Source organism: Macrobrachium rosenbergii, chromosome 3 (genome assembly GCF_040412425.1).
Source record: "Macrobrachium rosenbergii isolate ZJJX-2024 chromosome 3, ASM4041242v1, whole genome shotgun sequence".
Taxonomy (NCBI): Eukaryota; Metazoa; Arthropoda; class Malacostraca; order Decapoda; family Palaemonidae; genus Macrobrachium; species Macrobrachium rosenbergii.
The window spans coordinates 81,514,962-81,542,470 of NC_089743.1; the positions used below are offsets into that span (position 1 = coordinate 81,514,962).

At 36.5% G+C, this 27,509-nt stretch overlaps 1 protein-coding gene across 1 annotated transcript in view; it reads right to left on the minus strand.

The window, feature by feature from the left end:
• trh (trachealess) overlaps positions 1-27,509 on the minus strand; it is a 1,401,459-nt gene that overhangs the window by 104,604 nt on the left and 1,269,346 nt on the right. The window contains 2 exon segments of the mRNA XM_067083537.1: positions 6,712-6,862; positions 10,177-10,264. Coding sequence (XP_066939638.1) covers positions 6,712-6,862; positions 10,177-10,264 — 239 coding nt within the window.

A 27,509-nucleotide genomic window follows, 5' to 3' on the forward strand; every position in this document is an offset into this window, starting at 1 on the left:
AGGAACAAATATGACTGTCAGTTTTTTTTTTTTCTTTTTTAGATGGAAGTGTAGTATAACGCAATCAATAATAAAGGATTCAACTCCAAATCCTTCCGAACCCTCAGCTCATCATCCGGCAAGAAAACCAATTCATGATACCTAATCGACGTAGGATGAGCGGTCCGGGCGCATCCACCCAGGTGGCATAACCCGAAGGGCGCTTCAGTTTGGGCACTGGCTTAGAGGAAAATCCTTACAAGATGTTACGAAATCAACGACGTGGAAAGTGAAAAATTCCTTCGCCCCAAGAGAAAGGTCGTTCCCAAACCACCTCTCATCCTCTTTTCTCATTTTCGCATAAAGCGTCTGTGCACCTGCTAAGTATTCATCGGTTGACATTCCTTTGCGTCCGTGTATTAGCGACGGCACATAAACTCCTACGCTTCATGCTCATCGTATAAGTAAGTTCTTCAATATTCATACAGCAGCGGTCCAAATCCTCCTCCTCCTCCCCCCCCTCCCACAGCCCTTCCCTCTCCCTCACCCCCTCCATCCTACTAATATTCAGGACCGTATTGACGGCTACTGACGATGAGTTAAGACTGAGCAGGCCAGCCTTTAGCCATCCCTCCCTCCCTCCCTCCCCTAGGCCCCGAGTGATTCAGCGGCTGCAAAGAATTCCCCACGAAAAAAAGGTTAAAAACAAGCTAGACAAAGCACCTCCAAGGGGGGAAGTTAAGGCGTAGGGATGGTAGAATCAGTCACAAAGGAAAAGGGGGCCTTGGAAAAATCCTTGATGTTCACCTGACTCCGCTCTGAACCCATAACCAGAGGAACACCAATCAACAACTCCCTTTTGGATTACATCCAATCCCGAAAAAGGAGAACATGCGTGTCCAGGTGCACACACCACCGCCTGGGTATCCACGTGATGAGAATTTGATTCGAAGGGATCACTTCATAAATGTTGCTACAGTCTAAAATGCTGTAACTCAGTCTATTTCTAATTAAAAGGATGTGTTTACCCTGTTACTCCCATAAATTCATTAGGCGTGCATTTCACATGTACAGTTAATTTAACACAGTTTCAATAGTTTACGCCCTTCCTTCACAAAAATGTAATTACTCACACCCACATACCATATATATATATATATATATATATATATATATATATATATATATATATATATATATATATATATATATATATATATAATAATAAAAAACCTTTTCGTTGATAGAAGTGAATCATATCACCACTGGAATGTTATTTTTACACGAACCCTACCTTCTCTCTCTCTCTCTCTCTCTCTCTCTCTCTCAATCTCTCTCTCTCTCTCTCTCAATAACGGCAAAGCGTAAAATGTCTAGACTAACGCAAGAGTAGTTCAAAATATAAAAGGAAATACATACAAAACCCGCTGAATAAAAACGGTACAAGTCCTGGAATAAAACAAATATTAACGGACAATTTTCATGACACTTACAATAATTTCTCTGTGTATGTGTGTGTGTGTGTGTGTGTGTGTGTGTGTGTGTGTACTCATAGTAAATCTCAAGCCATTAACCAATCAAAACTATCTTTGATAATTCTGCCTCTTATACTACAGATCGTTTTAAAACAAGTTTGCCTATCAACCTTTAAAGTTTATTTCTTTGTGGTATTTATTCATAGAGATTGTGCGCCACTTATATTTACGGAGGCACTCTAAATATCACCCTGTATACATTTGAAACCAGTCTTTGCCTAATGTGCCCTTTAAACGGATTTTATTCACGGACCTTCTTTCTCACTTGTTTATTTTTAAATCCACTCTCCTGAGAGGCCCTTCAAAACAAACCCTTTCCTAGATCATTTACCTTTATGCCTGTGAGTGGGTGTTCGTAATTCTGCTCAAAGGCATTACGACCAGTTATGCTGACCAAAGTTTCCTGAAACATTCAGTGCAACTTCTGTGAACCATCAATCTATTTCCTGATACCAGTATTACCCGAATGCGGAACTTCGCATATCAAACAGTGCTAGGACAAAATAAACCCCTACATCACAATTTTCTAGTTTCGACAATTCCCCCTTTTTTTTTGCTCCCTCTGAAACTCTCGGTGATAGCAATAAAAAAAATTTCCAGGTAATTTTTAGACATGTATACTTACCACAAATATCGACAGGCATAAATACCCAAGGACACATAAATGTTGTTAACCAATGAAATATAAAGTATAAATTAATTTATACTAAACTCAAAAGTAAATGGAACCAGTTTCGCACAAATTCAACTAGCCAAACTATTATTCATATCCAAATGATTACTTACTTAGAAACCACCATATTTCTATCATACTGACTGATAAGTTTAATTTCTAATTCAACGGAAAATTACCACTGCTTTAAGGCATCCTACTTTTCAGTTCTAAGACCATAAATCGGTAAACATTATCATCATCTGCAAAAAAAAAAAATAAATAAATAAATAAATAATTCACAATACTTAGCTACATAACTCCACTTGCATATCCTCAATGTGGGGCTCTTTTTCACGGCAAATTTCTTTTTCGACAAAAGTAACTTGTTGGTAGTGAAAATTCCTTCTGTGCCAGGTTCAGAAATCTCTAAATCATTTGGCTTCTACTGCAGCGCGACTTCATGTGTGGGCTCATTCAATCTCAAATCAATTATGATAATTTATTATAATAAATAGTATCATATTCATGATAATACTGTTTATTGTAATACAAATAAAACATCTACATATAATTACATTTAAGCATTTATATATAATTACGCATAGGCATTTTATATATATGATATATTTATAATATAATATATACGGTAGCCTATATATATATATATATATATTATATATCATTAGGTGTAGGGAGAAGAATCAGTCCTTTATTCCTTTTCAAAGTACTTTATTATTGCTGCGACGTTTCAAGACGTAAAGGTCCCATTTTCAAGCTATAAAAAAAAAGAAGACAAAAATTAAAATAAACTCGGACTAAAAATTAAGTTAACTAGAATTTTGGTCGAGTTTCATTTAACTTTGTCTTCTTTTTATAACAAAATGTACTCTTGAAACATCTGTAACAAAATAAAGGCTTTTGAAAAGGAATAAAGACTGATCCTTTCTACACACCCTAATGATCTCTACCGATAGAAACCCCTTTCAATCCCCACTATATACAGAGTATGTATATATATATATATATATATATATATATATATATATATATATATATATATATATATATATATTTATTCATCAGCTGATTGATTATTTATTATATATAATTATAAACATTTTATAATATAATATCTATAATATATATATATATATATATATATAAATATATATATATATATATATATATATATATATATATATATATATATATATATATATATATATATATATATATATATATACACACACAGAGAGATAAACTGACAGATAGGAGAGAGACGGAGTGCAGTTCAGAGAGCACCTTTCTAAATCCACCTTGAGTCGATGGTCAGTCAAGGATCACAAGGTATCACAACCAAATGCAAAACATGATAACATCTGGCTTTGCTCAGGAAACACGGGATCCCTACAGGATAGAAACTGCGTTTGAAAGTTAAAAAAGAAAAAAAAAATAATTTTCCCCAAGAATGTCCTGAGCACCACCATAGATAATACATTCGCTTAAGGGGTGATCCAGATTTTCCTTTATCCATGACTTAATTAGAGACAGCGTTTGAAGTATAAAAAAAAAAAAAAAAAGTCACGGAAAAGGGCACGAGACATGACGCTGGCTGACACTGAGGACAAAAACAAAGATAAGCAGAATCAGTAACACCACCGGCAAACATTTAAAGCGCCTACAACGACAAACATACACTAACAAGCACACAGAATGTGGATCAAAGAGAATATGGACGGAACAGTGAAAAAATATAAAAAAAACTAAAAGCAATTAAAAAACTCGAGCAAACTAAGAAGCAACTCAAAGAGCAACTTTCTTACATGTTTTTCGTATTTCGAAATTAATTCGGCCCTTTTTGTTTTCACTTGAAATAAGGCAAATGTGCTTTCGATTTTCCGGAGATTTAGCTAAATGAATGTGCCGTTTTATGCCGCTGGTTAACATTTCGGAATGGGTTTATCAGTGTCTTATATAATAAAAATTCGCACTGTGTTTTACTCTGTCAAAAAAATTTTCTTTCGAATATTACCTTACGTAAGTTCACCCAGCATTTCTATTATTGTATCTCTCTTAACGGGTGTGGATTTTCGGGAGAAGAAGGCGATAAAAGGGGCGTTCTTATCTGTGGCATGTGCAAGCAGAATAAACATTAAACTGGCCACATGTATGCCATCTGGCGGTCAACACTGCGAGTAGGGTGGAAGAGAAGTAGGCACTCAGCAAGTAAAACAAGACTCGGCTTAATCCTCTTATTTATTCAATGAGTCATTTCCACAATTCCCTGTCTTTTTCTCCAATTTCCCTTTCTAGGGAAATTCCCCTGACGGAGTATTAATATTCCCTGATAAGGTGGAACTCTCTTCATGTAACGCTGCTCAAAAATAGGATTACCTCACGGCGGGGAACACGACGCATTTCGTCGGCGAGAGAAACTGTCTCCTATTCTTCGAAGTCGTAAGGGTGAATATACAGTACTCACTGTCCGAGTACCGGCCTCAACGCAAATAGGCCTACCCAAGGCATGGCAAAAGGTTGAGTTTCCACTGGCGGATGCCGCGCTGCATTCGGAAAAACTTTTTTTATGGGGATAATTTGGGGAAATTGTATAACTGGCTGGACAGTGGGCCTCTATTTCATCTCTAAGACTTTACCCAATTTTGCTTTCTCTGGATTTTTTTTTGTATCTGGTTATTCTTTGCGATGCATTTCTTCCTTTGCTGAGGGAAATTTTTATACTGTACATGATTCTGTTTCTATGCTAGTACTACTATTGTTATGATCATTATTACTACAGTCAAGTTCTTCACATTTCAAACTTTCCTTAAAAATTTGCCCAACGGGCTTATTATGAAACAATCATTACCATTTACTCCATATATAAAATACATATATACTGTATACACAGAATCACACACACATATACATACATATATGCAATATATGTATATATATATATATATATATATATATATATATATATATATATATATATATATATATGTATATATATATCACATTCTGTGCCTGAAGAAGTAAAATCTGTAATGGTTTATTACATTATCACAGTATTTGCAAGTATCATAATAAGAATGATTCAAACCTTCGTTAAAATTTCAGGCACTTTATCCTTCCAATATTTATATTCACCATTCACAGTATACTGCTATTAGATCAATACAATCAAATGTCAGAATAAAACATAGAAAGCAATATAAGCACTAAAATACATATGAAAATAAATTATAACGCATAAACTAAGATTCTCTGATTTGCTTTTCATTACTCTGAATAAAACAAATTCTTGCTATAATAACATTATCTTTATTATAATATAAAAACGAATCTCCATCATTAAATATGTTTAGAATTCCATCAACTTCCTATAAGACTGATAGGCAGATCAACACACACACACACACATACATATATATACATACATACATACATACATACATACATATATATATATATATATATATATATATATATATATATACACATATACACACATATATAATTGAAAATACATACGACTTAAAGTTAGTTTTTCCTCTCATTATATTTTTCAGGGTCTGACGCACAACTCATAATCAAATATTTTCACTTAAAAAAAATGTAATTAATTATTTGCCAGATGGCTCACAAAGTATCAAAGAAAATATAAATTATACAATACCTTATTCGCTCTCTTTTTGTTTTCTTTTCTTAGTGTGCTTTCAAATGCCTTTTAACAAAATATCATTACGCAAGTCCATCATTTTTCGATCTAACGCCTATGTGTTCAGATAGGCGTTAGCGTCAGGAGTACTCTCTCTCTCTCTCTCTCTCTCTCTCTCGTTCTTATGATAACAACCAAATCACCAGCTCCAATGGCTGTAATGCCTCCGGTGACGAGTGGCTCTGAGCTCTCTCTCTCCCTCCAAGAGCTGATGGGTGTCTATCACTTGTCATTCAGAGAACAATCTCTCTCTCTCTCTCTCTCTCTCTCTCTCTCTCTCTCTCTCTCTCTCTCTCTCTCTCTCTCTCACTGTTTCCTTGTTGTAGACATTTGATTCCTACTCTCCCGGTAATACGTACATATACTAGAACCAACGAACATTGACAGAGGCCATCATAAAAAAAATGCTTGTCCAAATAGTTACTTTACTTCATAAGCACGTAAAAACGGAAAGTAATTTCTTAATAAAAAAAAAAAAATAAAAAGGTCAGCAAACCCCTGGCCTAGACTTTGTCAGAGAAAGCATGTCTGCGCCTTCCAGACGCAGGAACATCCCTAGTTCATTAAATTAATCTCCCCCATTAAAGGGAATCAAAATCACGAAGGTCAACAAACCGTACCTCCGATATTTTCTAGAGAAAACAGCTGGCAAATTCAACTGCCTCTCGCTTGAAAAAATTATGTTCTTTCCATTTTGCAAGTGACGTAAGACTACAGCAAAACTCTGTCATGAATCAAGAGCCAAATTTCACTGGAAAAAGAAACTCGCTTTCCTACCCGTTCCTTGTAGAGAATCGACCATCTGCAGACCAGCCACTTACCTTTAAGAGTCTTCGAACCGGAATGGTGATCTCGTGGCCACGGCGGGTCTCCGTGTAGTGTGAAATCGCGTAGTTTGAGGTAGGAAATGGTGAGACGAATTATGGAAGCTTTGTCCAGCTGGGAGGTGATTGCGGGAGGTAGAGGGAGCATCTGTGGAAAAATGAACAGGGGATGAGTTGAGTCGTTTTCTTTTCGGCAACATTCAATATTCATACCAGAGTGGCGAGAGCGTGAGAGATAGCATCAAGGAAAAAAAAATCATAGAGAACATGGGCTCGCACGAGCGTAAACCCGTTCTAGCTCATGTTGCAAAATTATACAAAAATACATAACTGGACATAACCACAGAAGAGAGAGAGGAAAGACGGAAACTAGAAATAACACAAATACAAATTTAGAGTTAATTAAAATGTTGTACTGAATCGGAATTAAACGAGGAGAAAAAAAACGAAACTGTAACTAAGTTTCTGACATTCATCGGGAAAAAATCCGTAATTAAAAAAAAAGGCCTTAGACAACAGTGCACAAATGGGAAAACAAAGATGAAATCTGAGGCATTTATGGTATTATAAAATCTAATAATAATAACAATAATTCTATAGAAATTGCCATTATGGATGGAGCAAATAAGGACTACCGAGCTAAGCCAGCGTATGAACCCCCAGACATCTAATACAGAAAAGGGGAGAGTTGAAGAACAATAGATAAAAAAAAGGTAAAAAAAGTGAGTTTTGAAGCAATAAAAATAAAAAAAAGATACGCTAAGGGCGATGAATAACAAAAGTATGAGACGAGCATGTTTTGTAGACTTATTCGAAGATGAAATAATCAGCAGAATGTGGGGAAATTATGAAACTTGAACACGCCGACAACTACTAAGTCCCCCTTCCGATCGTGGGGACGGCAGTCCGCTCAAATCCCAAGAGCGTTATCGTCTACTAAAGAGGTAAGGTTATTTATTAATCAAATATATATATACATAAATATGTGTATATATGCGTATACAATATATATATATATATATATATATATATATATATATATATATATATATATAAATACATATATAAATAAATAAATATATATATATGTATATATATATATATATATATATATATATATATATATATATATATATATATATGGTCGAATCCTGGTCGGTGCTGAAGGACTATAAGTCAAAATATAATGCCCTTTGAATTTATCTAAAAAATTCGTTTTTAAAACGATATTTGTGTAGTATAAAAATATAAGAAAATATAGACGTGTATAAGACATATATATATATAATGAAAGTCTGGAAGTTTATTGCTTAAGTATTTATCCTTCACTCAGAAAAAAAGATTACCAATACAGCAGCTAGCATCTTTATTTTTCACTTATGCGAAAATGGCTTGTTGTTGGAGAAATACACAAAAACGCAACGATGTGTATAAAGACATCATTAACTGTATCATTTTTATCGTAACTGCATTATCATTATTATCATTACGGCCTCCAAGCTGCCCTTCATTCCACATATATCTCAGGGATAAAGAATGAACCTCCCTCGTCCCTCAAGTCATAAAAAAGAGCGCCTCTGCTTCATATATTTCATTAACTTTTCCCTAGATTAGATTCTCCGGCCACACCAAAACTTTATATTGTTCTTTATCACCCTCCAGAAATGTTAGCTACTTTTGCCCCGAAAGGAAAAATTCTCTCTCTCTCTCTCTCTCTCTCTCTCTCTCTCTCTCTCTCTCTCTCTCTCTCAGTGGCTCTTTTCTTTGCATCTTGGAAAGAAATGGATTCTGTACAGAACTTCCGTTCTGCTCAATTACTTTTTTTTTATTTTCGTCATTGATAAAGGCCAGTACAATGAGGCATTTCGACAACTTTCCCGTTTATTCATTGTAATCACTATTGTGAGGTTGTTGGTCAGGGGGTAGAAACATCATCATCGCTGTTGCTATTATGAGCAAAACAATCCTACATTCCGGTGGGAAAATCTAAACAATAATAAATATAATATTCACAATATAAACAAAATCAAGAGATTAATTTTTCAGAGAGCTAAAAATCTTATTTTTTTTTTAACTCATACGAAGGTGTGTGTTATATCTACGGCGACTGAGGAAATAATTTGAAAGCAAATTACAGTATTAATAATTACTAACGAAAAACAACCAAGTTTTAATAATAACAATAAAAATAACAGAATGGTTATTAGTGACCGACATCATTTACTTCATAAAATGAACGCGGACTGTCATTTCAATTAAGAGATCCAACCGCAAAATTCGTTAAAAATAAGGTTATATTTCTGATTTCTTCAAAAGTCCAAATTGAGTTCCTTGTACTATTTAGAGAACTGCATTTTCAACAAAGGCGTCGGCGACAACATAATTTAAATCAAGGTTTAGAGTACGACCTTGGTACAAAACATTCAATGTCGCAAAGCTCCTGCATGGTGGTTAGGTGGCACTGGGTTAAAGTGCTTTCTGCAGTCATTCTCTAAAATTTTCAGTAGTTTTTATCTTAAAAGTAAAAGAATGACTCAATCAAGAGGAACGCAAATTGCGTCTCTCGCATACAATAATATTCAAATTTTCTGTCACCTAAATCACAACCACTTTAAATGATCATGAGGTTCATTCAATATCAGGTTTCGCCAAGATATAAAAACTTACATTTCGGCAATTATTTGAGGATTCTTTTCAAACTAGACAATCTCTCATCACCGTGGAACTAAGAGGCCTCAGGCGGAAGACAATCCGGTTCAGACCAGAATAAACCGGTATCCGCTGGAGATTTCTAGGCCTCATTGCTAATATACTGTTACATGTAATATGCATGTGTTTATAGAATAAAATATTAATTACTTTAATTCTTTGCATTACTGGACCAATGACGAACGTTTCGTTAACTTTAAGCCATAATTCTGTCAGAGAGTTTGCTTATTGTTCCACAACAAGCGTTGGAATCGTAACGAAGATAATACATTATTCCAAAAAATGAAAACAGACGTTGATTAATGGTAACTGATTAGGATAAAATTAAACTCTTGAATGTTGAAAATAATCAGTTTCTCACGATTTTCGTCAAAAATGGTGACCAAAGAAATCGCCAAAAACAGAAATGAAAATGAAGAAAAGGAATAAGATGAAAAGCGAACAGAAAACTGCAAAAAAAAAAAAACCATGAAAAGAAAGACATAAGAAACAAGAATGTAAAAAGTTAAAAGTTGTAAAACCAAGTTAGTGAGGACAGAGAAATAAAAAGTAACAACAGAAATCACGAAAATAAAAATGAAAATGAGTAAAAATAAGAAAAAGAGGAATAGTCAACGGGAGACAGTAAAACAAAGCATTCATGAAAAGAGAGACAAAGGAAACGAGAAAGTAATAAGCTAAAAGTCGCAAAACCAAGTGAGTAAAGACGAAAAATCGAAAATTAAAAGAGACGGGAAACGGAAAGACGCCCACCTTTGCCAGTTCGTAGAATTCGTAGTTTTCCTTCCCCCTTCTGGAACGAGCAGCGTCCCTGGACTTCTCCTTCCGGAGCTCTAGGATGCTGCAACAGAAAAAAAAACAAATCATGTATTAGATGGTGAAATCAGAGGGTATACGTCACCTAACTGTGAGCTAAGAGAGATTTATGAAGTTCATGTGGATGGTGGTAGGTAACTGGAAGACTGTTCTAAATTACACTCATGTGAGATATATATATATATATATATATATATATATATATATATATATATATATATATATATATATATATATATTATGTGTACATATACATGCATACACTATACATATATATATATGTGTGTGTATATGTATATATAATATATATATATATATATATATATATATATATATATATATATATATATATATATATATATATATATATATAATATATATATAGTATGGAAATGAGGACATGTGAATGTGTTTCATAGAATAAATTTCTGGTCTCACATGTGGGACAGAACCCAGTCTTTCAAGTGAGAGTATGGACTCTCAATTGAAAGAATGGGAGTTCGGTATGATATGAGTCAGAACTTTACATATATGTATATACATACTATACAGATATATGTATATATATATATATATATATATATATATATATATATATATATATATATATATATATATATGTATATATGTATGTGAGTGTGTGTTGAGTTTCTGTTTGTGTATATTTGTGTGCGTGCGTGCAAGAGCGTTTGAATACATATAAATACACAAAACAACCACCCAAACTAATACGAAATCTACAAAAAGCAACAAAACAACATAAAGCATTCGATTGCACAACAGTGCTAGAAACGCTCAGAAATAAAATAACCTCGATAAGTCGCACATCAGGTGCTCCCTTCAGACTCCCCGACAGCATTCGCCCATGCAAATAAAGTACGGAGGGACGGATGCGACCAAAGCGCCAACTCCCAAATGCAGGGCAGGGCAGGACTATCCAGGGATACCGGAATGGGTGATGAGCGAAGCTGACTGACGCGTCGTCGTATTTTGCACTTCTGCGACAATGACACCTGTGACACAACCTTCTGAATCTTCCGTAATACGTAGAAACTGATACTCCCCTAATCCGCAGGAACAGTTACAGCTAATTACAATGCGTACCCACAACGAAATAAGTTTTCTGTCGGTACTAAGACGATTTTTCGATTCAACTACATATGAAAGATACGATACATCGGGAGTGTGAGACTTCGGTACTGATAAAGGTAGTTAGGATTATGAGTACCCATTTCGTCTATGGTAGCCACACCAGACGAACATAGGTAACTGATAAATATATCTGTTCAGCAGCCCTTAGATCGTCGTCACAGTCGACGGAACTCTGCACGTACTTGTACTTCCACCTAAATGTCAAAAATTTTTTTTTTGTATCTATCTACTAACCGAGCAGCCTCATTTACTTGCAAGGCCTCACCAACTCCAGCATGAAGTTAGCCCCTAAAAATAGGTTTCATGACCCGTGGCGGGGGTTCCCGGTCCCTCCCGTGGCCCTTACCAAACCAGGACGGAAGAAAGTTTTAACTGTGCAAATTCTTCCGTCTGCACGAGAACCGTAATGGCCATCCTTGACAAGCAATACTATTCAAAGCTTCAGTCCAAAATAAACGAGCTAACCCACCCAGCTGCAGGTAGTCGTAAAATTCTTCATTTCATGGGTAATTTATCTACGCCTTCAATAGGAAGGTGGCAGGTCGAGGTCTTACTTAAAGCTTCAGCTGTTTATTGGTTCTATTTATATTCGAAAATTTCAGTAACACGGAGGTAACTTGTGAGACACTCCAACTTAAAGAGAAGACGAAAACAAAATCACGAACCCTACCTAATTTTGTCGAGTATTGAATTTCGTCGTACAAAAAGCGGATATGGTATCCACAGTCATTCCTCTAATACTAGGAACTCTGGTGTTCGTTTCATAAGTATGAAAACAAAAAGAGTTTTTAAAGATTTCATTACAGGTTACTATGACTACTGAAAGTCAGATAAAATCGAATTTCGTATGTTAATCATGAGTAGATGCGTCAAGGTTTCTATATGGGCTATTGCAGAATCTCCTTAAAATAACTGGCACATGTAAGTGGAGGTTTGCTAAATTATATTTTGTTAATGTGGTCTATACCATGATACATGGCATTTCAGGTCTCAGCAACTGAAGAAAAGAATGCCTTTTAGCACCGAAACAGCAGGGTAAACACTCAAAATTCTATTAACATTAACGATTGCAAGTAAAATGAGAAGTGTCAATTACCCTAATTCTCCAGAATACCAATTCTAAATTTCTCATGAAAGAGGAAGGTTCTGTGACTAATTAAAATACCTGGGGAAGTTCATCATTATTGTACTCCACTGCCAGAAATACATCGCAGACGACACACTCCGCTGCAACCATTCCCTCTAAAACACCTGGTCAAATACAATAGCACAATCCGAAGTCCTACATGTATACACAATCTGTCAAACTAATCCTATCTGAAATTTGCTTGATATCTGTAGTCCAGTCATTTCTTATCAAAACTGTCAGAATTCGAGCCGTGTTTCCGTTGAATATCCGAAACGATCGTGAAAGAAATCATCATTCAATTCATGAAATAGCAAAAAAATGAGCCAAAGGAGACCGCCCAATTTCTCTCGAGGACCCCCTTCGCCAGACGCAGAAAAGACTCCCACGAGAAAAATCTGTCAGTCAGAGCCCAGCACGACTGAGCCATGACAAAGGCAGCAACTTGGCGATGCCGAGGAGGGAGGCGAGGCTGGGACCCAAAACATATGTAGATATCGCTTTATCAATTCAACTTACAAGCCACTTAACTAGTAATTAATATTGCTGGTAAAATCTACATCCAGTCTTGCATACGGAGATGCCAGAGCCTCTCGAACGCGACTCCGTCAATTTGGGTATTCTCCGCATGCCAGGGTTTGAATATTCATAATACAATGTACCGAGATACCAGTGAATATTAAGCGACGTCCCGGTTAACAACGCCTCTCGGAACCAATAAATATGCTCGATAAAGAGGACGGACTTTGAAAGCATTAAGGTTTCGGCGATTAATTTCCATAATTTATTCCCCAAAACAATGGGAAAGGAATCTTGGGGAGGCGGAACCCGACGGTCTCAAACACCGAACGTTTCAAATAGGGAGCGAGAGTGGAATGCATCGGTAACTACCTATGAAATAGGCTTATACGAGTCGTAAGTGAACTTTAAACTATGAACAAGGATCTAGAGCAATGAAAAAAAAAAATCACTGTAGCTTAGAATCGGGAAGAGGTGTAACAGGGGCTGGAATCCAAATTCAGAAGTCAAAGGCAAATGCTGATGACAGATAAAGTGGGCTTCCATCCTTAGAGTTTGATCTGATAAGGCTAAGTAATGTGTATTTACATGAGGAACGAAGGCTCCACATACAAAGGTATTGACAGCTAAATCGTGTATCATTGCTAAATATACTGCTCTCTAATCATTACAATAGTTCCCATGACATGGGAATGTGCATATCTGCATATATATACAGTATATATATATATATATATATATATATATATATATATATATATATAATATATATGTATATATTTATATATATATATGCATAATATATATGTATGTATATGTATATACTTACATATATACATATATATATATACAGTGTATATACATACATACATAAACTGATCCAAAAATTCTAAGTAATTTACTTAAGCAGCTAGAGAGAAATCTTAAAACAGAAATATCGTCAGAAATCAAGGACAAATTTATTATTATTATCATTATTATCAATGCCTTGTTACGGGGATTATAATGCACACGGAGGTAAGAAAAAGCGGGAGAAGTGGGGTGAAGGAACGGTCTGAGATGGCCCTGATGTATCTCATAAAAGAAAATAAAATAAAACCCACGATAGAAGAGCGGGTGGTAATACTTCGGAAACGAATCCTCCCCGAGTCAAATGAGCGTCCGACGAAGGTCTATAGAGATCTATAGAAGTTGCGTCCGACGGTTTATCGAAGTTTCCACGTCCAGTCCAGGAGAAAGGGGGAAAACCTTCTTCCCGTGGGGAAAAGGTCACCGAAAGCTTTCGCGCATTTCTTACGGGATTACGGAGAATCTGCCGCAACAAAATGAAAAAGGGAATGAGACACCAATTCAATCCAGTGAGCATCCAACGTGCACGGCATATTAGCAAGAGGAGGAGAGGAAAGAATAAACCAAAGAAAAAGCGAAGACCTGTTCCAGAAGACCAATGACCAGTAACCCAGAAGGACGTCGATAGCCGGCAGGCCATTTTCGACCTTCCGGAGACACAAACTATCGGCACCGACGTTAAGTGTCCGAAGTTAATCCTGGACTCGCGTCAAGTATCCCCCAGCGGCGGTGTTTATGCGTCCGCTGGGGACGGCCGACCCCCGACCCGACATTGTCCACCTCCTCTCACTTCCAGTAGCAGCATTGTTCCAGTACTCTCGGCCTCACTTGTTCCAGAATGTCTATCTAAACGACGACCTCCCGAAAAACTTCTACGGGGCGTCATCCCCTTGGTCGTCTCCCGCCCTCTCTCACGTTCGTTCGTCGCGATGCTTATTCACGCGCGGTTTTTTTCTGCTGTCGTTCTTGTTTCTGTTTCCTATACTTTATATATCACGTGGACTTCTAAATAAGATCAACTTCTAGTCGACACCAAAGTAGTATTATATCTGACGGGGAATTAATGGATCGAAAACAAAAAGTTGTGCACATCTAGAGCAAATAATTAGCGAGGACAATTGCATTAACCCACGGGTGACTTGTGAAGTAATGAGAGAAAACTTTCTGCGTTGGGGGAGATAATAAATTTCCCAAACTGATCACACGTTAAATGACCATTTATACTGAATGAACCGTAAACTGCCCAAGGCTCCAAATACAAGAGTAAAATAATGAATAACTATACACATACACTATAATAAGGGTAAACCGTAGCGGAAAATCGACTTGGAAATAAAAAAAAAAAAAATCGTCGCCGTCTCCATCTTTATTTTAGTGAAATTATGAATAACATGGCGACTGAAACTTTAACATAAAAGACAATTAAAAGACAGTTAAAACGTAACCTACATCACAATTCAATAATACAGGTTGTCAAAGAGAAACTTTCCGTTCAGTAGCCACAGTTCCCAATTTACACAGCACGAAAGAATAAAAAATGTCATGATATTGAGGGGGCTATCGAGAAGAGTCAATTTTCCAACTTAATTTGGTATGATTAGCGTTATTCCCCACTATAAAACATCAGGCCAAACTCTGTGAGCATACCACTTCATTCACAGGAAACTCCAGTTTTATTAGGATATTAATCATTACTGACTAATGAGCATGTGGCCGGAAATATCCGGGTAAATATCAGAAGTTATTTTGAATTTTTGAGTAATAACTAAAGTTAATCAGAAAGCGGATATAATTAACATCCGTCATTGGTCTCCATCCATTCGGCCTGGTGTACATCATACTGATATGGGATAATTATATTTTTGTAATTCCAGTCATTTTAATTGTACCTAAATTCCTGTAGCAGTCTCAAAACTGATACAAGCCATATATAAATATAAATATAAATATAAATATAAATATAAATATAAATATAAATATAAATATAAATATAAATATAAATATAAATATAAATAATATAATATATATAATATATATATATATATATATATATATATATATATATATATATATATATATATATATATATATATATATATATGTATATTGTGTGTGTGTGCTCGCTCGCGCGCGTGTAATATGTTTGAAGACATACTCACGCAAAATATATGTATAAAGAAATACGGTCATGAAGCTGAGTGTGCGCGGGTCTCAGGGGCTGGGCTGCAATTCCCAGCTCCCCTTTCAAGTAATCACCTACATATCAAGGAATCAATCTGCTCTGGTCATCTCTTTACCTCCCTGAGAACGTTCTCCGGCACAGTGGCCATAAAAAATGAGAGAGAGAGAGAGAGAGAGAGAGAGAGAGAGAGAGAGAGAGAGAGAGAGAGAGAGAGAGGGCGCGGGGGTGGTGGGGACAAATAAGACAAAACAACCAATATTCTATTTGCATAATATCCTTCATTGGTAACGTAGAGGGGCCCGAGGGGTCGGATAACCGACAAAGGGAAGGGAAAAGTAAAGGAAGAAATATGATACAATAAATATATGATATAAGTGGAAGCAAGTCGCAGTGATTGAAGTTTTGTTTTTCTCTGGCCCAGCCCCTCTCAAGGGAAACCTCTGACCGGTAGACATAATACAAAGGGGAAAATGCCATCGGTCTAAATGGCTTCCTTACCAGATCCTGAAGGAATAACTTGAAATATCCGTGTGTCGACAGAAGTACTCTTGCATTATGTCATTACTGTGTTGCGTAAACATACCAATGATATTAGCGTACAATATCTGTATATAAAGACGAATGGTTGTTGGTCTAACAGCAAAATCAACGACGTTTGGCGACCTTGCTCCAGATACCTATTTTGGTGTTTATGAACGACCCAATGCATCTCGAATGTCAGCTGACATCACCTGCCATTATCCCATCTGGTGCCTTGGATACATAACAAGAAAACTTGCTGCATAACCAGTGCACTTTTTTGAAGGGAAAGCTAATAACAAGTCGTCCCAACTTGCAAGTGGTTCAACTTACAGTCACATCATTCAGACATTTTTGTTTACGATAGTGTCACTTACGATGACTGATCAACTGTTGTACTCTGCTTATAGGTACGTTATTCTGTGGTTACTATCCATCAGGTATATGGTTCTGTTTATTAGTCCAGTATCGGGCATAACGCAAAGTTTGGCCGTTAGGAGGCTTCGCAGAACTTTTAAAAAATAATAGCTTAAACACTGCTCACAACAACGTCCCCCGTTAGTAAGTAATGAGGTGACTGGGCGCACTAATATATTAACAGTATGACACCCAATTATGGGAGATGGAAATTGAGTTGGCAGTCAAGAGTTGATTAATCCCTTTACTAATTACCAATATATATATATATATATATATATATATATATATATGTATATATAGATATATATGTGTATATATATATATATATATATATATATATATATATATATATATATATATATATATATATATATATATATATATATGTATGTATATATACTGCATATATATATATATATATATATATATATATATATATATATATATATATATATATATATATATATAATATATATATATATATATATATATATATATATATATATATATATATATATATATATATATATATATATATATATATATATCAAACACATGCCTAAAAACAAGCAGCTGTTGGTGTCTATGGCTCTCTTCCTCAGTCAGCGTCTGTCCAATTCCCTTCGAACTCGACTCATGTGAAGAAGGACGAAAATATCTGATCAGGGGACGGATAACCGAGAACTGATTACGTACAGATGATAAGAGATAGATGCAAAAGGCATAAAACACAAAGAATGGTCGATACAGCCGTTGATACAAGGCAGAATACATTATATACATAACAACGGACATGAATAATACATCTGACGTAATAAAGTCGCGTTCCTTGCACTCGAAAAAAAAGTGCAATACTTCTCCTGTCCGGACGCTCTCCTTGCAACAGCTCAAGAAAGTAATAAAAGAAGCATGATAAACAATGGGGGGAGGGGAGGGGGCAGGGAGAGGGAATGAGGATGGAAAGGGTAGGAAGGGCATTAGCGTGGAACCACCGTAATAAGGATATTGTGAGAGAGAGAGAGAGAGAGAGAGAGAGAGAGAGAGAGAGAGAGAGAGAGAGAGAGAGAGAGATCCAAATAAAAGCGAGGCTGTATTAATAACGGACGTAATGATAATGGGAACAATTAGGATTCCACGAGCGACTCCGGCAGAGGGATTACTCTCCAAGATGCTGCTGCTGCTGCTACCGATGCTTCGTTCTAACGCTGATTCTCTCTCTCTCTCTCTCTCTCTCTCTCTCTCTCTCTCTCTCTCTCAACCATTTTTCTTATCTTTCCTATCACTCTCACTTGCTTTCTCCGTTTCTTTCTCCTCTCGGAGAAGAGTAGATCTAAGATTTCTTTTGTTTATTTTCTTTCACCTCCCTTAATGATTACCAATACATGCTAATACCACAATGTCCTCCCCAAACAGACTCCTCACTTCTTCCATTCCTCTTTCATTTCTATCCTTTACTGGTCGATCATGTGAGAGGCTAATTGACTAGTTAGTTTTCCTCTTTCTCCGCCATTTGCTCTACGTTTTTCTATGTTCGCATAAAAAGGGATTCTAACTTACTGTACAGTACATAAGTCTATCCAAATAGTTTCCCCCTTGTTTATCTGTAACTCTTGCCAGAATGTTCTTTCATACTTTTCTGTTAACAAACAGCTGGAAGCAAACAGTATTCAGGCTACGATAAAGTTCCAGGGAAATGTCAGTTACGTGAAATGAAACGTAAATAAAGCTTAAACATATAAAATAGACTTTTTGAAAATGTTCAGACCAAAACGATAAAGTTTATCTGAACTAAATAAAAATAAGGAACAGATAAATATTAATATTCGAATCGAGTAAAATATATGAGAATCAAGAATGGATATTCTAGAAGAAAAAGGAACTAAATTATATCCTTCGAATTACTGATCCTTTACACTGTGAAAGTTTACTCTCTATAGATTGAAGAGGAAAATTTGTCACAGACCAGATAACTCCAAATTTCAAATATTACAAACATTGTTTGGATATTACGGCTTTGTAGTTACAAGCATATCCAAAAAAGCGCGAAGAATTCGAGAAGTTAAGAGGGCACTGTGGCTATTAGAATTCCATATGTGTCTGGTAAAAGTGACCAGTAGATTCTACATATATGCAAACAATTATTTAATATTAAAAAGAATTATGCTAATCTGTAAAATATATTTCAGTAAAACACAAAATAAAAAATACGCCACACCTTTAAATACTGTGCATTTCCTGAAAATGACGAATACCACATCATATATAACAACGCAATCGACGTAACTAAAAACACTGAAAAGAGAAACCCACAACGTTATAGTTTCCTTCAAAAATGAAAAAGAATGCCGATCACGTTATTGGCAAATGCGGTCCGCAATCGTAATGATGCACAGCACTGAATGACCTGGTGGGGCTGAAATGACTGGCTTTCGAAGTACGAGACTCGGTCAGTTACCCGCAACACAGTATTCCTATGGAGAAACAAAGGCCGGTTTTCAAGACACTTTGAGAGACGATCAGTTCTGGGCAGAGCTTCCGATGAGCACCAGCTGATGCGATGTAACGCACTTTCGGCTGATTGGCGCTTAGGCCAGTAAGACTGAAGAAAGAAGGCTGGGACGGAGGAAAAGTAAAAGTCTGAAAGGTGGATACAGCTAGGGCCTAAAGGACGAACAAATACACTGGTAATACCTACACTGCACCACGTAAGGTGCACCGATGGCATACGCCCCTATAGGGTGTGATGTGAAGACAGTCGGATGAATATGAATAACAGCAAAATCACTGTAAATGACGTCGTTATAAAAGCAGTACTTCACTTTACCTACTAATTATTTTTGCAAATCTGTTGATTTACGCCTACGCAAAAAAATCAGAAGAAGAGAGAGAGAGAGAATTTTTCCACGATGCATTTACATACTAAATGATTTCCTTAACACACCTGAAATATGATAAATAGCGAGTAACATTTTCATGAGCAAAATCATTGTGCTATTTGGCAGTTTTACAAATAAATAATTTCTAATACTCGCCAAGAAACGGATTAACATACACTTTTGTCCTCAAACGAACAATCCGTAATCAACGGTATTTTAACAAAACAGAATAAAAAATTCGTTCGACAGGCAGAAGCAAGCACGAAAACATCGGTCTCCTTAGTCCAAGCGCGGCACTGCAACATATGTAAGTAACTCGTAAGGACCTTCCATCCACTAAGCGTCATCTCCCGTTCATAAGAAGGAAATAAAATGCAAACACAATATGGAGATTTCCACCGGGTGGACATCAGCATGTCGGGACATTTCGTCTCTTGGCCCTCAAGAAGGGAGAGTCGAGTTTCTTTTATTCTTCCTCCATTGCTCCTGCACTCAGTTTCCCCCCACAAGCCTTACGGAGCCTCCTAAACTCCCTTTAGACACACGCACGCACACACACAAGATAAAGCCCTGGGGGAGTTTCGATTCCATCTCAATACCGTACCAACACCATTGTTGAATGGGGGATTTCCCCCATCTGACGCCAGCCACCATACACGTCCTTGTGTATACTAGACGTTTTACTTACTCGACAATCGTCTAGCAAAGCGCCAGCCTCTTTTTTAATAAATAAGAACCGGTACAGATACGAATCCGAGACTAAACAATACCATTTAATTTTGTAGGAAACATTCAGATAAATTTGGAGGGAAGTATCTTCAGGTTCATAGCTTTCCGACCACACCGTCTATTCCTGTTTTGACAAATAAGGGAAGAATATTTCTTCGCTGCTGTTGCAACAGACAACAAACGGAAGGACAAAACAATTTTATATAATGTTTATATATATATATATATATATATATATATATATATATATATATATATATATATATATATATATATATATATATGAGGAGACCGTCAGTAATCCTTGCCACCAATGCATGCATATATCTATGCAAAGATCGATGATGTGTCCAAGATGATTCCAGTTGATGTCCTCACCTATCATTATAAAAGTGAGATTTTGAAAGGAATGGGGCCTAATCCTGGTGGGAAGAAATGAACCTGCTTCCTGGAAAGATGAAAATACAACAAAAACGCATTTCGTAACAAACTGAATACTCAAAATACAATTCTACAAGTATAATCACGAGATGCAGCCCGAACTCTCCTAAGAACACATCTCAAAAATAGTCATAAGGATCGCCCCGCTCTCTCTCTCTCTCTCTCTCTCTCTCTCTCTCCAATTCCCCTCCCATTCTTTCCCTCCTTTCTAAGTGACCAACAGCTTTCTTCAATGGCCCTTTAGGAGTGGGAATTAAAGGGCGGTTAGCTCCTCATCACCTACAGCTGATGAGCTCACGACACGGAATGGGGGATGGGAGCAGTACGGGAGAGGGAGGGAGAAAGAGAAAATGAAAAAAAGGGAAGGACGAAGAGAATATAGGATTGGATATAAAGAGAGAGAGAGAGAGAGAGAGAGAGAGAGAGAGAGAGAGAGAGAGAGAGAGAGAGAGAGAATACTGAAGCAGAATACTACCTGCTAAACGAACACGCTTGAGGAGACGCATAAAAAGAGGAAATGGGGAATTGAAGGGAAGAAAGTACACGTGTCAGAGTGAATGAAACCAAGAGGCAAGAAAATTGAGAGAAAAAAAGATAATAAAAAAGTGTGGGTGCATAAAAAGCTGACCGGCGTTAAATATCCTGTCACTTCTAAGCTATTACAAACGTAAAAGACGGGTGGCTCGCACTTACGGAAGCAGAAGTATCTCTCTCTCTCTCTCTCTCTCTCTCTCTCTCTCTCTCTCTCTCTCTGCATGCATTTATATATATATATATTCATATATATGTGTATACACACATTATATATATATACAGAGAGAGAGAGAGAGAGAGAGAGAGAGAGAGAGAGAGAGAGAGAGAGAGAGAGAGAGAGGGTCAATATAAACGATAAAGAATACCATTGATTTCAGCTGACACTGTTTTTGCACTTATCTCCGGTAAACAGGGAAGTAGGTCGGTGACTACAGTATCTGTATGGAATATACAATGCGTGGAAGACCACTTCCTGCTGAACTGAAGTCATCTCTAGCCACCTACAGTATCTGATCGGTCTTCCAAACAGGCCCGTAACACCAAAGACATCGGATGATCCAAGATTTAATTTCAGAAATTGTTGTTCTGTTTCTTCTCTACCGGTAAGTCTACTGACTTTTTTCCACATACGTCAGTGATCAGGGCAGAAGTAGCGCCTGCCGAAATTTATTGTTTTTTCGTGTTAATTTTACTTTTACGTCCGAACAGTTTCATAGTAAGCAGATGTATTACAGTAGAGAGACTATAATATATATATATATATATATATATATATATATATATATATATATATATATATATATATATATATATATATATATGTATATATATATATATATACAGTTGAACACAAAAATATCTACCAGTTGTTCTCGTCTGACACAAATTTATTTTTCTCATACAATAAAGGAACTATTCAAATACAATGTGCTGTAAGCGAACACTTGGTGGAAACGAATATTATTCTGTGCCTAGTCTGAAGTCAAAATGCAAGTCTCTTCCTTTATAATGTACACAAATAAAATTATTGAATCCGTATATTTTTTTTATTTCCTTTTTTACCAGCAGCACAAACACAGTACAGCAAAGTAACAAATACATAAAAAAATAGCAAACATACCTGGGAAGAGGGAGAAAGCACAAACAGCACCGGAGCGATGGGGAGGGGGAGGGGAGAGGGGAGGGGGAGGGGGAAAATTTCCAGCTGAATGCGCTGAAACTTCAGATAATGAGGAAAATTGCATCCGCACATAAGAACTTGATAACCCGAAATTCCTCATATCGCTTAATGCGTTCTCGAGGAATCTTAACGAAGGACTCCAACATGTCCGTGCGAGATAATGAGACCGATCATAACTAGGGTTTCCGTTGAAGACACACCAGACCATATAAAATTAGCCGTCTCGCGCTCCCCGCCACTCCTTTCCTTCCTACTTAGAAAAAATCAGCAAGTCATAATGTGTCTATTACCAGACGTAAATCTTCCACAAACCAGGCAACTTTTAAGGATCCCCGTAACGGTAACGGTTAGTCACGCATCCGACATACACAAACACCGGCTCGCAGACGCACAAACCAACCAGCGCTTCTGCACATACAAACAACGGCTACCGACCGCAGAAACAATGAATCCCAGACGCAAAGACAATGTTGGCTTCCCGGCATAAACACGACTGAGATAAAATTTTCAAGTTAAATGAATGGAAGATACTTTTTTTTGTTTTTGTTTTAAAAGATACATTTACGAAGGACACCTGCAAATATGCTGCACTTTAAACGTTACTAATGAAGAAATCAAAGCTGAGATGCATATCTGCAACTGACAACTAACTATTAAAAACAAATTTACTTCAAATTACTCTCTCAAATTGAAATGGAAATACATCATAACCGTGTAAGATTTTTCTGGACTACCAACTGGTAAAGGAAAATTTGGCCCAGGTGTTGATGGAGCCACGAAATAGGCAGATAAAACAAATGATAAAAATCCATGCACCTGCTTTTTCGTACCAAATGCGAAAAAAGAGAGAAAAAAAATTCTCAATTTAGTTTTACTCTTAGATGAATGAGAGCAATTCAAGACAATTGCCAATGTCACTGTGTACGAACAATAAACATGGTAGTTAATAAACTGGAGCAAATTAAGTATGGAGCATTTTCTTTAACAAAAGAATCACATAAAATAAACTTTTTTGACATTCTTATCATTACTCAATTTCCTTATACACTAAACAGAATATCTCTGTGCTTGGATCCATATAGTTGCTTTTGAGCCCCTTTTTTTAATTTTTTTCCTTGATGCACTGTAAGCTCATTTGACGCCCGCATTTTTTACTCATTTCCAACACACAGCCAACTCGGTTTACGATGAAGTTCACTCAGCTCAAACTACACCCAAGAAAACTACAACATATCGGTACCATATCTCCGTTCCTATATGACTCAACTCAACATCAACATAATACTACATCAGATTCAATTCAACTTTCACATGCCAACTCAAAACTGACATAAAGCCAACCCATTGTCCACATAGAGAAAAATCAACTTTCGATCATACATTTACAATATAACAACTCGCACTGAAACATACAACCATTTCAGCTTCAGAGAAGTGCCAACCCTACTTCAATGTGATATACAGAATACAATGTACTCTAGTATTCATAATTATGGCCAAATATTGACCGACTAAAACAAATACATGCTGCAACGGGACGTCAAGAACATTCTGACAAACTACAAACAAAATCTGGCTCTAAGCCTCTTACTGATTTTTATGAGGTCGAAACGGACTCAATCAAGCTCGGTCCGTTTAAGACGGGAAGTGTGTTAGTGGAATAGCCTTCTTAGGTGACGGTTAACTCAAAAGTGTGGTTTTGTGCCGGTCAGTTCGCGGCTTTGATGTTCAAGGTGGGCGTTTGTGTGCATGTGTGTTCTTTTTTTATATAATAACAGCGATGATAACGATGCACCTGGCACGACGTGATCATATATTTAAGCACATAAAATGAAACAAAATTAATTTCATACCCACACAGGCTCATTCCTTGAACTAAATTGTTTTGGGAAATGGATGAGTATATAAACAAACAAGTATCTGTCAAAACAAACAAGGGCAGTACAGGTACGAAACGAGTTGTTTCCATATCATTTACCTCCAGGAAAGTTAAGCGAAACGTTTCTCTTCAGGTGTTGGGACGAAAACAGGGAGGGTCGAGTAAGGAAACGTTAGTGGAAATGTGGTGGGAATTCGACTCCCCAAGGCCCTTCAGGAATCAAGGGAAGGTGGAATGGGAATCGGGGAGGGGGGGGGACTGGAAGGGGAGGGAGAGGAGACCAGACAAAGTCAGGGAGGCAAAAGTTCAAAGTAACGAGGCAAATCGGTGGCCAGCTGAGCCTTGGCTGAGACCCTCTAGACACCTTTGCCTCGCCCACAAGGGGGGAGGGGGAGAGGAAGAGGGGGAGGAGTGGGTGGAGGGAAAGATGAAGATGGAGTGGAGAGAACAGAAGTTCCTGGGTGGAGTGAAAGAAAAGAAAGAAGAGTTATGGGGAAACACGGAGTAGGAAGAAATACTTCTAAAGGAAAAAATTCGAATCATCAGGCGCCACAGGGTTTTGTTGGTGAGAACAACGGAAGATTTAAAAGAAGTCACGAGTCGCTATTTAAAATCTCGTGGATGTAAAGTTGTAGTGACAGTGCAATGGGATGATATTACTGAAATAAGAAAACTAAAGGGAAGAATAATTGTAGAAGGAAAGACACGATAGTACGTCGTTGGAAATTTGAAATATGGAAAGGAAAAAAAACCATCCATAAGGAAAGAAACACTACAAAGTATATATATATATATATATATATATATATATATATATATATATATATATATATATATATATATATATATGTGTATGTGTGTGTGTGTGTGTGTGTGTGTGTGTGTGTGTGTGTGAAGACAGGTGGAATGAAGTGATAGAGACATTGACATGATAAAATGGTAATCTGCAAAAATAAAGACAATGTGGAAAAGAAATTACTTTTCTCAAAATAGTTATAGAATTTAATAGGTAAAAAAAAATTGACACCAAAACGACAGCAGATGAAAGTTAGAGAAAATTTTGAACGGGAACGAAGAAACAGAACAACATCAACATCAACACCACCCCAACTACAACTCCGAGCAATAATATTTAAAAACCTGTTCCTGTTACCACCATCGGAAGAGCAAAAACGAGAACAAGAAATAGAAGCAAACTCAAGAAGGAACCAGAAAAAGAGTCTGGATCTACAGTGGGCAGTGAAATCACTGCAAACAAAGAGAAAAGGCCGAAGTGCCACAGTGCTCACCTGAGCAAGATTTCTACAATTGAAAGCATAACGGATTTTTCCTACGTATAACTACAAACATCTCTGGACCCTCATTGTGGTCCCATCGTGGACTCTGGAGGAAAGTTTAAATAAACTAAGATATCCACTACACTTGATGGCTGTTGCATAATTACTTGACAATCAGTAACCATTTTTTTCTTAAGAAGATTTAAAACAATTTTCCCAACACACTCCTATGGAAAACTGTGGAGCCTGGTCCAGGCCACATGGTGGATGATTTACTAACATTTAAGTTTGCATTAGGGAAGCTTTCACTTGGTATTGTCACACCTGGTATAAAAGTTCTAGAGAAGATTTTCAAATGGCACCATTCTATTTTTCTCTACTTCTAAACTATATCTCCGAAGATTTTCAAATGGCACCATTCTATTTTTCTCTACTTCTAAACTATATCTCCATGGAGGAGACTTGAACCACCTTTACCCGAGGTTGCTTTGTGCCATAATTGGTTGAAAATGATAGTGTCCCTGGAGAATTACAAAAAATACTAACGAAGGACAAACTTCCCGTCATAAACCTCACCAGCTTTCAGCTCAGGTGAGTTAAAAATTTGAGAAATCACTTTATCTCAAGTAGTGACAAACAGTTACGAATGATGAAGATATAGAATAACACGAAAGCAGGTGGACACATTCGATTCGGGATTGGAAAAAATGGGAAAAGATCATACACCCACGAAGCGTTGTGCATGCGCTTTTGACCTTCAGGATGAAAAAATGATGATGCAGCTAAAAATTCTTTGAACTTAATTATAAAGGTCATCTTTCTTGATGAAAATGGTGAATTAAGCTGCTACAAAAGTTTAGGTAAAATTTTTTTTATTCAATGGAAAATTTTAATGCTAAGATACATATTTTTTTCAAAAGATTTTTCAACGCTCAATTGTTTTTCCTAATAAAGTGTGGCTTCAGACAGACAAGAGAAAGCTCATCCGGAGCAGAATGTATATATATATATATATATATATATATATATATATATATATATATATATATATATATATATATATATATATATATATATATATATATATATTTTCATGATGTTGCCTTGTAATATGTATATCATCCTATAGTTTTGATATATTTACTCTTCTATTTATCATGTGTTATGTGTAATAATAATAATTGTTGAAATATCATATGTAGTGTAGCATCAGATCTCAAAGGAGTTATGGTTTAGATAACTAAACAGTGTAGTTTAGAATTCATAATACGTTTTTAACAGTAGCGTAGTACATGAGCAACACGTGTGTGTGTTCTGTGAAGGCTTATTTCACTTCAGTTGTCATCAGTTAAGATAAGAGAGCACTTTGTTCTGATTCACGTGTTGACAGATCGGGAATAGCAATCAAGTTGTGTTAAGATTTCTGTAAAAGCTTTGTCGCATACGAGAAGAATACAAATGATTTTGCAATGTTACATACATTGCTCTGATCATGTAATGTTCTGATCGCGTCCCGTATGATTTTTTTTTTTTTTTAATCATGTATGCCCTTTTGAGGATAAGAGTACGTCTCGATCGATCATGTCA